The sequence below is a fragment of the Physeter macrocephalus genome, chromosome 16, assembly GCF_002837175.3.
Source record: "Physeter macrocephalus isolate SW-GA chromosome 16, ASM283717v5, whole genome shotgun sequence".
Classification (NCBI taxonomy): domain Eukaryota; kingdom Metazoa; phylum Chordata; class Mammalia; order Artiodactyla; family Physeteridae; genus Physeter; species Physeter macrocephalus.
Genome location: NC_041229.1, coordinates 8,004,918 through 8,018,710, shown reverse-complemented (window position 1 = coordinate 8,018,710; position 13,793 = coordinate 8,004,918). Strand labels below are relative to the sequence as shown.

General features: G+C 41.8%; 1 protein-coding gene across 1 annotated transcript in view; it reads left to right on the top strand.

The window, feature by feature from the left end:
- Positions 1 to 364: 364 nt before the first annotated feature.
- Positions 365 to 13,793, top strand: part of DDX25 (DEAD-box helicase 25) — a 22,421-nt gene continuing 8,992 nt past the window's right edge. The window contains exons 1-8 of the mRNA XM_007118079.3: positions 365 to 475; positions 1,095 to 1,161; positions 1,414 to 1,458; positions 1,963 to 2,098; positions 3,295 to 3,387; positions 3,474 to 3,576; positions 5,141 to 5,255; positions 6,181 to 6,358. Coding sequence (XP_007118141.1) covers positions 413 to 475; positions 1,095 to 1,161; positions 1,414 to 1,458; positions 1,963 to 2,098; positions 3,295 to 3,387; positions 3,474 to 3,576; positions 5,141 to 5,255; positions 6,181 to 6,358 — 800 coding nt within the window. The 5' untranslated portion in view covers positions 365 to 412. The remainder of the gene's footprint in view (positions 476 to 1,094; positions 1,162 to 1,413; positions 1,459 to 1,962; positions 2,099 to 3,294; positions 3,388 to 3,473; positions 3,577 to 5,140; positions 5,256 to 6,180; positions 6,359 to 13,793) is intronic.

Below are 13,793 nucleotides of genomic sequence, written 5' to 3'. Positions count from 1 at the left end.
GCGGGGTGGAGAGGTCCTGCCTCACCACCAGGAGAATAGTCTGGGGAGAGGGTGGTGGGGTAGGAGAGGTAGGACTCTCGAATCAGTACGGAGATTGCTGCCGCTTAGAGTCCCACGCTGCTGTTGGCTCAGCAAAGGTCAGCCGCGGGCGAACGTTCACCACGATAGCGCCCCGGCCGGGTTTCCAACGCCTGGCGCTGGCTGGGGCACTGGCAGACCACTACAGCTCGCTCCCTCCTGCGCGGACCCCGCCCTCCTCCCCCGACTCCTCCCACAACCTCGGAGTTCGGGCGCCTGCGCGCGGCGGCTGGTCGGCCCCCCCAGAAAGCCCATTGGTCGCTGGGTGAGGCCGGGCACTACCTCGCGCCTGTGGCCGCCGCACGTGCTGGGAGCGGAAGTAGCGATCGCAGCTATGGCGTCGTTACTTTGGGGAGGCGACGCAGGGGCTTCGGAGAGCGAGCAGCTGAACGGCCACGTAACTGCCACCGAGCCGGGGAGGGCAAGGGGGCAGGGGCTAGCACAGCACTCCCGGAGGGAAATGTGCTGGGGAGGGGAAGGGAGAGCTCCGCTAGGGTTTGGAGCCGGGTGTCAGATGGTGGAGGGAAGGTGTGACAAGGATTTGGAAGAGGGCCACGGGAAAGGAGACCCCGAGAGAAACAAGACCTTTGGTTTGAAAAGGCAAAATGAAGACACCTGCGGGAGGGAAAGCAGCTGGGAGCCCCAAGTAGACCCTGAGTTTTCTACTGTCCCAATTTGATCATTAAGCCTCAGCTACCCTCCATCTTATCTACCAACGCGCTTTCCTATCTGCTATCCCTTGCTCGTGCTGTGACCCCCCGAGGACTGTCACATTTAGACTAGAGGCTTATAAAGAGGAACTTCATATACAGGGGCAGTAGAAAGTCTCCTCCGATTTTAGGGTAATTCATACAGGAGACCTGCTTCTCAAAGGAATCCGTTAATACATAATATCGCAAAGGAAACAGTATTGGCGTGGCCTTCCCTGCCTCCCTTCCAGCCCGTGTTAGGGGGTGGCACTGGGCTGCTTGATGCCTTGCTTCCCAGTATTGATTGAAATTTGTATCTTTCAATAGTTTTCAAACGTCATCCATCCCCGGAAGAACCTTCCAGGTATTAAGAGTACTACCGTCACAAACGTAGGTGAGTGTTGTTAAAGAAGATTGAGCTCAGTTCATTTAAAAAGCATTGCTTTCCTCATGTCCCTGGCAACTTTGGATCCCTTAATTTAACATTCAATACCTTCCACTACCTTTCCAGTCTTTTTACCCACTCCTTCACTGCTTGACCCTTTCTTTGTACGCACTGTAGAGTCGACAGGAGAAACTGGGATGATACACTGGACGTTTCTGCTTGGCATTTATCTTTACAGTTGTGTCTCTTCCATCCTTTTAGATGGTTCTCTTAATAACACCGAAGAAGATGGTGAAGAAGATAGAGGTAGGAAATAAATTCATTTGCATGTATTTACTGGCATTCTGTTTCCTTTAATCATGACTTTCACAACGTGGGTGAATAATACCATCTTAATTGGAAAAGAACCATCTTTGCTTCTGTTTTCTTTATAAATAGTGAATGTCAGAAGAAATATTAACTTAGGAGTCAGGATTATTTCTTTAGAGGAAATTGAAATAGAATATGCAGGAATGGGTTACGAATTTTCAGCTAGCAAGGAAAAATTAGGTCTGCTGGCAATAGATGTAGGCTTGGTTGAGGTTAGAGGTTGGTATAGCAACAGAGCATAAGAAACTGGATCCTCGTGGAAACAAAAAGGAATTCTCAGTGCTGTGTCATTCTCTTTAGAACCTTCTTTGGGAAGAAAAATGAGAGTAGGAACAGTTGCTTGATATACAACCCCTGAATGGAAGGAGGCAACTTGTTAGATGTCATTCAGGAGGCTTGACTTTCCCCCTGCAATATCCCGTTTTATCCTTGTTTTTCTAGTGGAATTGGCAGCTAATTCACTCTTGAACAAGTTAATCCGGCAGTCCTTAGTAGAATCCAGTCACCAAGTTGAAGTCTTACAAAAGGATCCCAGCTCTCCACTCTACTCAGTGAAAACATTTGAAGAGCTGCGGCTGTGAGTATTTTTACTTTAAGTGTAGGAAAATTCCAGAGAGCATAGCACAGAACAAACTAATCTGCTAATAATAATCATCAGGATCTCCTTCGTGTTCTAATGGTCAATATTCAAATGAGATGTGGACATCTTGCATGCAATTAAAATATAGCTCAAAGAGGAACACTAGGATATCTGAATTGTCCAACGACTTGAGAACATTTTTGATGGTAAAATATTTTAACCTTGCTGTGCTAAGGGGGATAGCTAAGCTAGACACAGTCATATTGCTACTCTCCATACCAGAATACAGATAACAGGAATTTTGATGACCCAAATACCCCTTTAGATAAGTTACAAGCTTTTACCTTTTTAATTATTTTTTTTGTCTCAGATGGTATTTAAATGAATAACTTTCCCAAATAGGTTTGCATTTCCTAGGGAGTTATCAACTGGCATTAAGCAAATGATTTGAATAGGTCGAGTTACTGATACAGACTTACATAAGTGGGGAAATCCAAAATCCCAATGCCTGCTTTCTAGTTGGGGAGAAGCTTACTTATGATTAAAGGTTGGCTGCCAGTAATCTACCAATTAATCTACCAACTAAGCGTGTCCAAAATGTGCATGTCATTGTAGTGGAAGTATTCCAGCCTACTTCACTTTGTCCTCTTTCTAACATCTATCCTGAGACCCCAGGAAAGATGCATTTAAAAATACTGGCTCAGAAGAATGAGCTAATATTGCATCTTCTGCTCCTAGAGAGAATTGATCTAAGAATCACCTAAATGGAATTTTGTTTTCTCTGAAAATTGCCATTGAAACATTAAAGTTTGTCATTGACTAAAAAGAAATAAACAATAAATCTCACTTAGTTTTCTGCTTGTGTGGAAAATAAAACTCTACTGGAAAATTGATGCACTTCTATCAGATGAGTTTTTCCTTTTTTTCCTTGGTTCAAGAGAAAGTTCAACATTAGGCCCTTACTACTATCCTTGGCCTGGGCTTATGACATAACTTATTACTTTAGTGCTCCAACTGTGCAGACATGATTGTATATGTTTGAGAGTTGAGGTTTAACTTGTATATTTCCAAATATTACTTTTTATACTCAGTTGCAAAGTGGCCTAATTTAGAAATGCACCTTTCAAGTTTGTATTTCTGAGGCTTCTGACGCATCACAGACTTTAAGTATTTGCTTTTTTTTTTTTTGACAGAAAAGAAGAGTTACTAAAAGGGATCTATGCAATGGGATTTAATAGACCATCCAAAATTCAAGAGATGGCTCTCCCTATGATGCTGGCACATCCGTGAGTTTCTAGGGTAGTGGTATTCCAACTGGTTATTTTTAGTCACTTATATTCAGTTTATGTCCAGCATATCCTCTTTTCTACAGACCTCAGAACCTCATAGCCCAGAGTCAGTCTGGAACAGGAAAGACAGCTGCTTTTGTCTTGGCAATGCTAAGCAGAGTTAATGCCTTGGAATTGTTTCCACAGGTAAGGAAAGGCTGGGAGAGAGATGTGAATGCTTGCTGTGCCAAAGATATTTTAGTAATAGGCAATATTGCTGCAATGACGTGATGATATTTAGAATAGACGTTCTTTCATAAAATCAGAGTATTGGGCAGCAGTATGGGGCAGTGATTGAAAGCACAGGCTTTATAGTTTGACTGGCTCCAATTCCAGCCTCTCTACTTACCAGCTGAAAGTCTTAGGCGAGGTAGTAAATCTTTTGGAGTACGTTTTCTTGTCAGTGAAGATAACACTTACAAAGGTATGGATCACAGTTGTTCTGTTCACCCTTGAACCCTAACTTCAATCACAGTGCTTGGCTTGTAGAAACCATTCCTTAAACATTGAATGAATGAATGAATGAATACCTGCCTCATAGGATTGTCATGCAGATTGAGTGAATTAATGTACATTTTTAGCACCGTGCTCAACATAAAGTGAGCATTCAGTAGTGATAGCTATATAGCTGTAGGTCACCCAGTCCCTCCTACTCATTTAGTGGAGAAGGAAACAGAGGCTTGGAGAGGGAAAGGTCACACGTGCGGTCACAGCTGTCAGAGAGCGACTGAGCAGGGGCTGGAACTGCGCTTGCCCTTCTCCCAACCTAGTGTCAATACGTGGAAAGTATCTGGTGCTCTTTCCCTCTTTCTCCAACCTGTGTTCATCGAATTGATTGACAAACTGGGAGCCCAAGTGTTGGATGCGCTCAAAGCTATGGGGCAGCAAGGATTCCCTCAGGAAGTTTACAACCTGCTCAGCAAGATAACCTGTGGACAGGGATGGGGGTGACTAGTGGCAGGCAAAGGAAATCCTGTGCTTTCTTTAGATAAGTTCAGGGAAATTTATATCTGGGGTTTGATATCATGAGTAAAAATCCTTTAGGAGAAGCCGTACTTGAACACATGTTGAGAAATGTGTGTGGAAACTGGTTTTATCACTTTAGCTGTGTTTCCCTCTCTCTATCTCAGATCCTTAATTGAAGTTCAAAAATGCGTTAAATATCACCAGTTTCTTCCATCGACATCTTCATTCATCAACAGCCACCATTTATAGGGGGGATGGAAGTAACAAATGAAAGAGTTTCAGGGAACATTCTGCCAGAGATGTGTAAGATGGATTGGACCAAGCAGGGAGTGCTCTGGAAATAGGCAGACTTTTAATATCAGGGAAAAGGTGATGGGGACCACACTCAAGCTGTAATTAGTCTTGCATCCCTTCTCTTCTTGATTCCCAGCCCCCCTACATCCCATTTTTCCCCTACCAAAACAGCGTGACCCATAACCTGTGTTTCTTCATGACCTTTCAGAGAGAAATATATAAAAGGAAGCTGCTTCTTCATCCTTCAGCCCCTTCTCCCCTTCCATACTCAGCATTCACCCTAGATCTATCAGCTGCTAAGTCGTATTCAAGTAAAAATATTCTGTTCGGCCAAAATCTCCAGTTTCACTTCTGTGCCTCTCCCTCCACAAATTTTAATTGTATTTCAGAATTGCATGATGGTGTCATGAACCTTTCTCCTTCCCCCCTTCTCTCTCTCTCCCTCTCTCAGTGCCTGTGCTTGGCTCCTACTTATGAACTGGCTCTGCAAACTGGCCGTGTGGTCGAACGGATGGGGAAATTCTGTGTGGATGTTCAAGTGATGTACGCCATTCGAGGGAATCGAAGTACGTACCAGCAAGCCAGCCCTGGCTGATATTTTAAATCCCTACTGCACCACTAACACAGTCATGGTATATGCCTTCTCTGCTTTCTTGCCTCTAAAATGGGTGGATATAATGGCACCTATATCATAGAGTTGTTACTGGAATTAAATAAAATGATACAGATAAAGCACTGTGCACACCCCTGGCACATAATAAGGACCCAGTAAATGTTAGCTGCATCATTCCCACAGCCCAGAAGAGGATGCTTTTGCCTGTTCTTTTCTGTGAGGCTCAGTTGTTTTGTGCAGAACAGCTTTTACTGTTTCACTTTTTCATTGAAGTATTACATGCATAAAGTGAAAAAAAAAAACTTTAAAACACAGAAAATTCAAAGGTAAAAGTGACAGTTGTTCTTTCAAATACCTATTTCCAAAGACAACTATGGTTTTGTTAACAAATCTTTGTGTGTTTTTTTGTTTTGTTTTTGAGTGCTTACAAAAATGGGAGCATTTTTTTTCATACTGTTCAAAAACTTACGCGTTTTAAACATCTTTTCATGTCAGTATGTATAGCCCCACCTCATTCTTTTGACTAGCTGTATAATATTCTGTCATTTATTTCATGTAACCTGTTGATAGACATTTTGGTTGTTTTCCATTTGGGGAAGATTTGTAGGCCTTTCACTGCTGTGCCAGTGTTTTTGTAGGACAATGGGAATGCTGCAGGGTGGCTTTTTAAATGACCGTGGGGCAGAATCAGATATGCACGACTATTATCATTACTGTAAGCCTAGAAACTTGGGAATTTATCCTAAAACTCTAAAATCAAAAACCACAAAGACCCTCAGATTGGCACTTGGAAAACCATTACGAAATGGGGAATTGTGGATGGTTAGAGACTTCTGCATCTGAAGGAAGCCTTTAAACCCTTTTCCTTTGCTCCCTAGTTCCCAGAGACACTCATGTCACCAAACAGATTATAATTGGCACTCCTGGGACTGTCCTAGATTGGTGTTTCAAGCGAAGATTAATTGATTTGACAAAGATTCGTGTGTTTGTCCTGGATGAAGCAGATGTGATGATCGACACGCAAGGATTCTCAGACCAAAGCATTCGTATTCAAAGGTAACCTTCACATCCAGCCTTTTCTTCCTGGATCTTCTGTCCAGAGGAGGAATTTCATTTGTCTACTGCTCCTAATTGTCTTTGCTTCTTATTCCCCACTTCTTTCGCCTTTAAAACAAGTTGTGTTTTCATTATTTTCACCAGCTCAATGGGCCTTCAGCCTGCTGTAATTTCCCAGCTTCTTCATCTTGTAATCTTGCCTGATTGCTTTACTCTTGTGCTGCAGGCTTACAGATGGAATCCGTATACAGTGGGTCTGCACCAAATTTTGCCAGTAATCTTATATTTGAGCAAAATTCTAAAGAGATTCATTAAAACCTGATAGCGCTATTGTGAGGACACAGTAGCCTGGGATCAGGAGCCTCGTATCTAGTCCTGACTTTGCCTGTAAGTTGTTAAATAAATCCTGTCGATTTCCTAGGCCTCTCTCCCAGGATCACCAAGGGGCTTAAAATTTGAGATTATCAGGCCTAACCTGAACCTTACTAAATCAGAATTTCTGGGAGTGGGCTTTAAGAGTCCACATCGCTCATTTTTAAATAAAGTATTTATACACTGTGTTAAATTCAAGTATAATATTGAAAGACTTGTAATGATAACCAGTAATCCCCTACCCCAACCCCTAGAGAATACTGTCCGTTTTGACATTAACTTTCATATCTTTAAATAACCTCACATTGCTATTTCTCGTTGTATATTCATTATATACAATGTTGTTGGTTACATTCACAGCTGGTATTGATATCATTATCACAACACAAATAGCGTTCACTGCTGAGTATTGAATTATTATAATTATGTTTTTCTTGTGCTTCTCCCCCTAGAGTAGCCTATTTTCCTTCATTTGGTTACTGTCACTGTGTAGTGGTCTTTAATTTTTCTCTACCTGTTTCATCATACGTGTCATATGTCAATGATATCTCCAGATAGTCAAATACATCTTAAAATTCCATCAGTTTCTTTTTTTCTGGAAGATCTCCCATACTCACTGTCTCCAGTTTCAGCCTGGACTAGTTGCACTCCAGTCCTGTGGTCACAGCCACATTACAGGTTTCCCCTGTCCTCATTAACAGTTTCAAATCTCCTGTCTTGTGGGTCCTTTTTCTTGGTTTACTGTTGGTTTACTGAATATGCTGGAATGTATCTGCTAATGGCTTCCTGCAAAAGGATGTGTAGGAAGTTCATTTTCTAGCCCCTGCTTGTCTGAAAAAGTTTTTACTGTACCTGTAAATTTGATCTTTGTGTTGAGTTTCCCAGGATGTGGAATCCTGTCTTGAAAAGCTTTCTCCCTGTAAATTTGGAGACAGTGTTGAAAACAGAAAAATAGTGGGTTTTTTACTATAATTAATACTCTGTTTCCAGTGTTGCTGTTAGAAAGTTTAATGTCATCCTGATCCTCAGACTTTTGTCTGTGATCTGTTTTTTCCTTGCTAGAAGGTTTTGGAATCTTCTTCTCCATTATGTACTGAAACTTCTCAATGATGTGCTTTGGTTCAGATCTTTTTTTTCTTCATTGTACTAGAGACATGGTATACTCTTTTCATTCCCAAAACTTGTGCCTGCCAGATCTGGGGAAATTTCTTATGTTACTTCTTTCCCTGCGGTGACCAACTTTTTAGGAAGACAACCCGGGATACAGTCATAGCAGGCAAATATATATGTACATACATACACACACATATATCTCATATATATATATATAAAACTATAATACAGAAGAAATAATTGTACATGTGGTATTACTTTAACATAAAAATATGGAAAATATATGTATATTTGAAATTATGTATTATTCTGTACTTCTCTGTTACATTAGTGCTACTATTTAAACAAAACAACTGTAGAACTAAACTGGCAATTAGTAGTAATTCATAGGAGGACTAATTAAATAATATGTATGAGAAAAATACAATAATGTTTCATCTCTGATATAGCAATTTAATATTTTTAAACATGACTGGCTGCTTAAATTTTGGAGGCTGTGCTGTTGTATATTCTTTTTTTTTTTTTTTTTTTTCTTTTTTTTTGGCCACCCCACACAGCTTGTAGGATCTTAGTTCCCCAACCAGGAATCAAACCCAGGCCCTGAGCAGTGAGAGCACTGAGTCCTGACCACTGGACCTCCCTGGAATTCCCTGTTGTATATACTTAAGATACATAATTATAGAACTATTTATGAGGAGAAAGTAAATACGATAGAACTAATTAAACATATTACAGTAAGTCCCCACATACAAGTGAGTTCCGTCCCGAGGGCATGTTCCTTAAGTCCAGTTTGCTCGTAAGTCCAACAAAGTTAGCCTAGGTACCCAACTGGCACAATCGGCTGTAGAGCGCTGTACTGTAATAGGTTCATAACGCTTTTCACACAAATAATACATAAAAAACACACAAAAAATAAAATATTTTTAATCTTACTTTTCAAGTACAGCACCTTGAAAAGTACAGTAGTACAGCACAACAGCTGGCGTCCAGGGGCTGGCATCGAGTGCACAGGCAAGAAGAGTTAACTGGCTGGAGGAGGGAGAAGGGGTAGGAGATGGTAGAGCTGAAGGACCGTCAGCAATAGGAGACGGAGGACAAGCTACAACTGCACTCACACCTGACGGTGATGGCACAGGTTCTGGTTCCTTGCTGGATTCAATTCTATCTACCCTCTTGAAAAACGATCCAGTGACGTCTGGATAGTAGCTCCTTTTTTCTCATCATAGATGACACAGTAGCACTGGATTGCGTTCTGAACGGCTGCTGCAACCTTCATGTACCATTCTGCCTTCGGGTCCTGTGCGTCAAAAACTAACAGTGCCTCCTCAAATAAAGAACATCCCCTTGCCATTTCCTGAGTCGTGAATCTCTTCAGTTCTTCAGTTACTTCTTCTTCCTCTTGTCTCTCTTCGTCCTTTCTCTGGGCCTCCAATTCCATCAGGTCTTCATTAGTAAGCTCCTCGTGTTACACAGCAAGGAGTTCAGTGAAGTCATCCTCTTGCTTCAAATAAAGATACTGTACTACTGTACTCTATACAGTATGGCACAGTAAAGTACACAAAAGCACAACCACTTGTAGAGGATGCATGCATGTGACAACGTACACCAGACACATGCACTAACTTACGTGATTGGACATGTGAACACACATCCGCATCTTTGAAGGTTCACAACTTGAAGGTTCGTATGTAGGGGACTTACTGTACCTGTATTTAATGACAGAAACAATAATGACACTTTTTTTTCTGTCTCACAGTGTGGTAAGATGTTTTGACTCTCTCTTTTCCAGTATCCTCTGAACTCCCTGCAGCCCTCTTTTCTTGTATGTGGCAGTAAAACAGAATACAGTCAAATCTAAAATTCATTTTGACTTGCGGCTCTGCCCTTATTAAGCCCACACTGATTCTTTTTTTTTTTTTGGAGTTTAGTTGATTTACAGTGTTGTGTTTTCTGCTGTACAGCAAAGTGAATCTGTTATAGGTATACATATATCCAGTCTTCTTTAGATTCTTTTTTGATATATGTCATTACAGAGTATTGTATTGATTTGAGTTCCCTGTGCTATACAGTAGGTCCTTATTAGTTATCTATTTTATATATAGTAGTAGCCCACACTGATTCTTTTTTTTTTTCCCACACTGATTCTTGGTATCAGTCCAGTGTGATATCCTCTGAACAAAAGTGTTCAAGCATAGAATACTTAGGAGTTTACCTACTAGCAACAGTGGTTTTTAGCCTTGCAAGAATCAATTTCTAGCTCCTTCAAAATGTTCTTCCACTGTATCTGCAGGCTTGTTTCGGTGGACCAACTGTTTGTCATTCAGATCCTTTGCATCTATAAATCCATCGTTTAGGTTATCCATGTCTAAAATGTCCATCATTTTCAAACATTCTGAAGTCTATTAGATGTCATCGTAAGTGAAACCTCTTCTCCTCAGGGAAAATGATTATAAAGCACAGAGGTGACTTAAACTTGTCAAACTGAAAGATGGATTCTTTACAAATTTAGTAAAGAAATTAGAAAGTCCTCAACTTGGCTGTCCTTTTCTGGTGACATTTTTTGACTTCTGCAGCAGTTTTATTCCTAAAAAAAGGAAAAATGAGTCATTTTTTGCTACAAGTCTTTTTTGCAACCTTTACAGAACACCAGACAGCTCAGGTGCAGTCAGTACAAGGCCTCTTCACAAGTCATCAGACAGTTATGGAGAAACAGTGTGTTATTTCTATTTTACTATAATTTTTTTCTCCATTCTCATTCTTGATGTATTTCCAAGTTGGAGTTGGACATTCTTTTTGTCTCAAACTTTGAAAATAGGCCAACATTTTAAATCTTTTCACTGGCCAGCTGCAATGGCAGGCATCTTGTAGGCACACGTCTGAGGTAGCTCTTCGTCCATTTCTGCAGTTAGAAATCTTAGTAAGGCTTCTGCAAGTTTGAAATAACAAAGTGACCCAAAACTTTGGTAATGAAAAGCTCAATATCATAGGTAAGCAAATTGTATGTGTTTTTAGAAGTATTGTGTACAAAGGATGCAGGACATTTAGCTGGTGAGATCTTTTCATGTTCTTTGATAAGGAATTTATAGACTGAACGGAATATGCCAGAATATACATTTGCACTGTCTGCTGCTCATGCAGGGAGTTGAACAAAGGCTAGTTTGTATTTGGATACAATGTCACCAGTCTTTTGTTGTATATTTTCTGTGTTGTATAAAAACTTCATAGAAGCCAAAAAGATGTTTTGAGACTCCATTTTTTCAAAACCAAGTACCTAAGAGATTGGTGGGGGGAGGGGCGTGTATTTTGTGTTGCCCTGATTTGAAATCTCACTGGATATACTGTAGAAGCATGGTCTCTGGTAAGATCTGAGACACTCCACTCTACACTGAGAGAGGAAAGACGTCTGTTATCAAAAGTTCCCGCCTTGTTCACCCGCAGGACACTTTACTTGCAGCCTCTGAACCAGGAAATGTAACTTTACACAGTTTCATAGGGATGGCAAGGGAAAGATACAGTCACACGTGTCCCTTTGCATGGTGTGGGAAAACATTCAGCTGAGCGCTGGTGTGTTTGGAGGAGGCAAAAAACTTAATTTAGAAGTATTGCTTGTCTCATCCTGAACTTGTGCGATTCAGTTTCCATATATGCTTTCCACATACCTTCTCCGCCGGGCCTGGTCCCGAATTCATCCCTTCATTTGGTGCAGTCTGCTCTGTTTCCATTATTTACCTCTTTAACCCAGTTGTATGTGTCATTCCATCCGTCACTAAAATAACACAGTCGGTTAGCCTTTTTCTGTCCTGTCTGGATCATACCGGCATTGTCCTCTGTTTCTTTTCCATAGCTTCCTTTTCTTGTCTTATGGATGCAAAACATCCATAACACAAGAAAGATATGTGATATCTACAGTTATCTCTTTGAGGATATTAATTATAGCATTAAAATGTTTTTCTGTTCTCAGCCCTGTCTCTGAGTGATCTAAGTTTCCTTTTGTGTTTGTTGGCTACAGTCTGTCTTTGTGGTGGATCTTTCCTCCTCACATCTGGTGACCCTGCACTAGCCTTTCATAACCCAAGCTGAGGAACTAGAAAGCTTATTTATCGACAGCTCTGTGTGCACGGTTGGGGCTTGTAACTTGGAAGCTTCACTTTAGGATGCTTGTCACCTGGAGGTCTTTAGGAGCATGTAATGTCTCTATGTAATCTCCTTCCTGGGACACTCCGTGGCTGGCATCCTGGGAGCAGAGCAGGATGCTCTGGTGGATGGGCTGGGAGGGGTCCACCGTTCAGTATACGTATTTTCACTTGATCCCTTATTCAGCTGTCTGCTTTACCCTCACCTTCTGCTGAGGCTCTTCCGCTTGTACAAGCTTAGCTGCCAAAGAAGGGTGGGGTCCAGATGCTCCTTGTATATATTTTCACCCAGCCTTCCTATTTATTTATTTATTTATTTATTTAATTTATTTATTTTTTTGCAGTACGCGCGCCTCTCACTGTTGTGGCCTCTCCCGCTGTGGAGCACAGGCTCCGGACGCGCAGGCTCAGCGGCCATGGCTCACGGGCCCAGCCGCTCCGCGGCACGTGGGATCCTCCCGGACCGGGGCACGAACCCGTGTCCCCTGCACTGGCAGGCGGACTCTCAACCACTGCACCACCAGGGAAGCCCCAGCCTTCCTATTTAAAAAAAATGTGGGCCCAAGATCAAGCAAGACTCTCTTCTTGCCATCCCCTACCAATAAGTTGGTATGTTTAAATGTAACAGTGAATAAAAGATGCGGAAGTCCAGGGAAGATTCAGTAGTCAAAAAGGGCTTTCTACTGAAAAGAATATTAAGTAAAATTACAGTATTCATGTTGGTTGGTCATCCCTCCATTGTTCAGTTTTCCTTTCTTTTGCTTAAAATACATTAAATCACAGCGCTGTCCAATAGAAATATAATGTAAGCCACATGTGTAATTTAAAATTTTTCTAATAGCCACATTAAAAAAGAAACAGGTGAAATGCATGTTATAAAATATTTTATTTAACGTGACATCAAAAATAGCATCTTAACAATGTTGTCAAACTAAAAATTGTTAACGAGATATTTTGCATTCTTTCTTTTCATACTAAGTCTTCAAAATCCAGTGTGTTCTGCAGAACAGCCCATGTTTCCTTCCCTTGGACAATTTGTATAAGTTTTCTTTCTGGAATGAAAGGGCCGCAGCCTTGGGATACCAGCCCTAGTGCCCTCTTTTTCCAGGTGAAGGGTGTGGGAGAGCAGATGGTCGAGCGACGCAGCCTGCTGATACAGATTCTCCTCATGTCTTCTCACAGCCCTCACCCCACCCCCACCAGGCCTCTGGTCTTTCACATCCTAGACCTCCCAGTGGTTCTGAGGGAACCGCTGCCTTTGCTTCAGCACTTCCCTCTGTAGCGCTCATATTGTAGCTTCATCCACCTTCTTGGTTATCACGCTTTTCCATCTTGCAAAAATATATTGAAATATCTCATTCACCCGTTTCTCTTCTCTTATTCTGCACGTTTTGTGAGTTCATATCTTAATCACTTTATAGTCACATTAGTGGGATGCTGGACACTGAGAAGGTAACAAACGTAGTCTCCCGTGGCCAACCAGAAATCGGTCCGATTGTTTGAAAAGCTCCCAGATGATTCAGGTCCCAGGCTTGCAATAATGTTTGGGAATTGCTGGACTGTATGAGCTCACCTCCTCCCTTTTAGCCCTAACAGCTTATTCTCTAAGTGCCCTGTTGTCTTCTCAAAGGCAGTGATTCCTCTCTGGTCTCTCTTCTATTTTGTTGTTTAAAGAATTAACTTTTGGGGGGCTTCCCTGGTGGCGCAGTGGTTGAGAGTCCGCCTGCCGATGCGGGGGACGCGGGTTCGTGCCCCAGTCCGGGAAGACCCCACATGCCGCGGAGCGGCTGGGCCCGTGAGCCATGGCCGCTGAACCT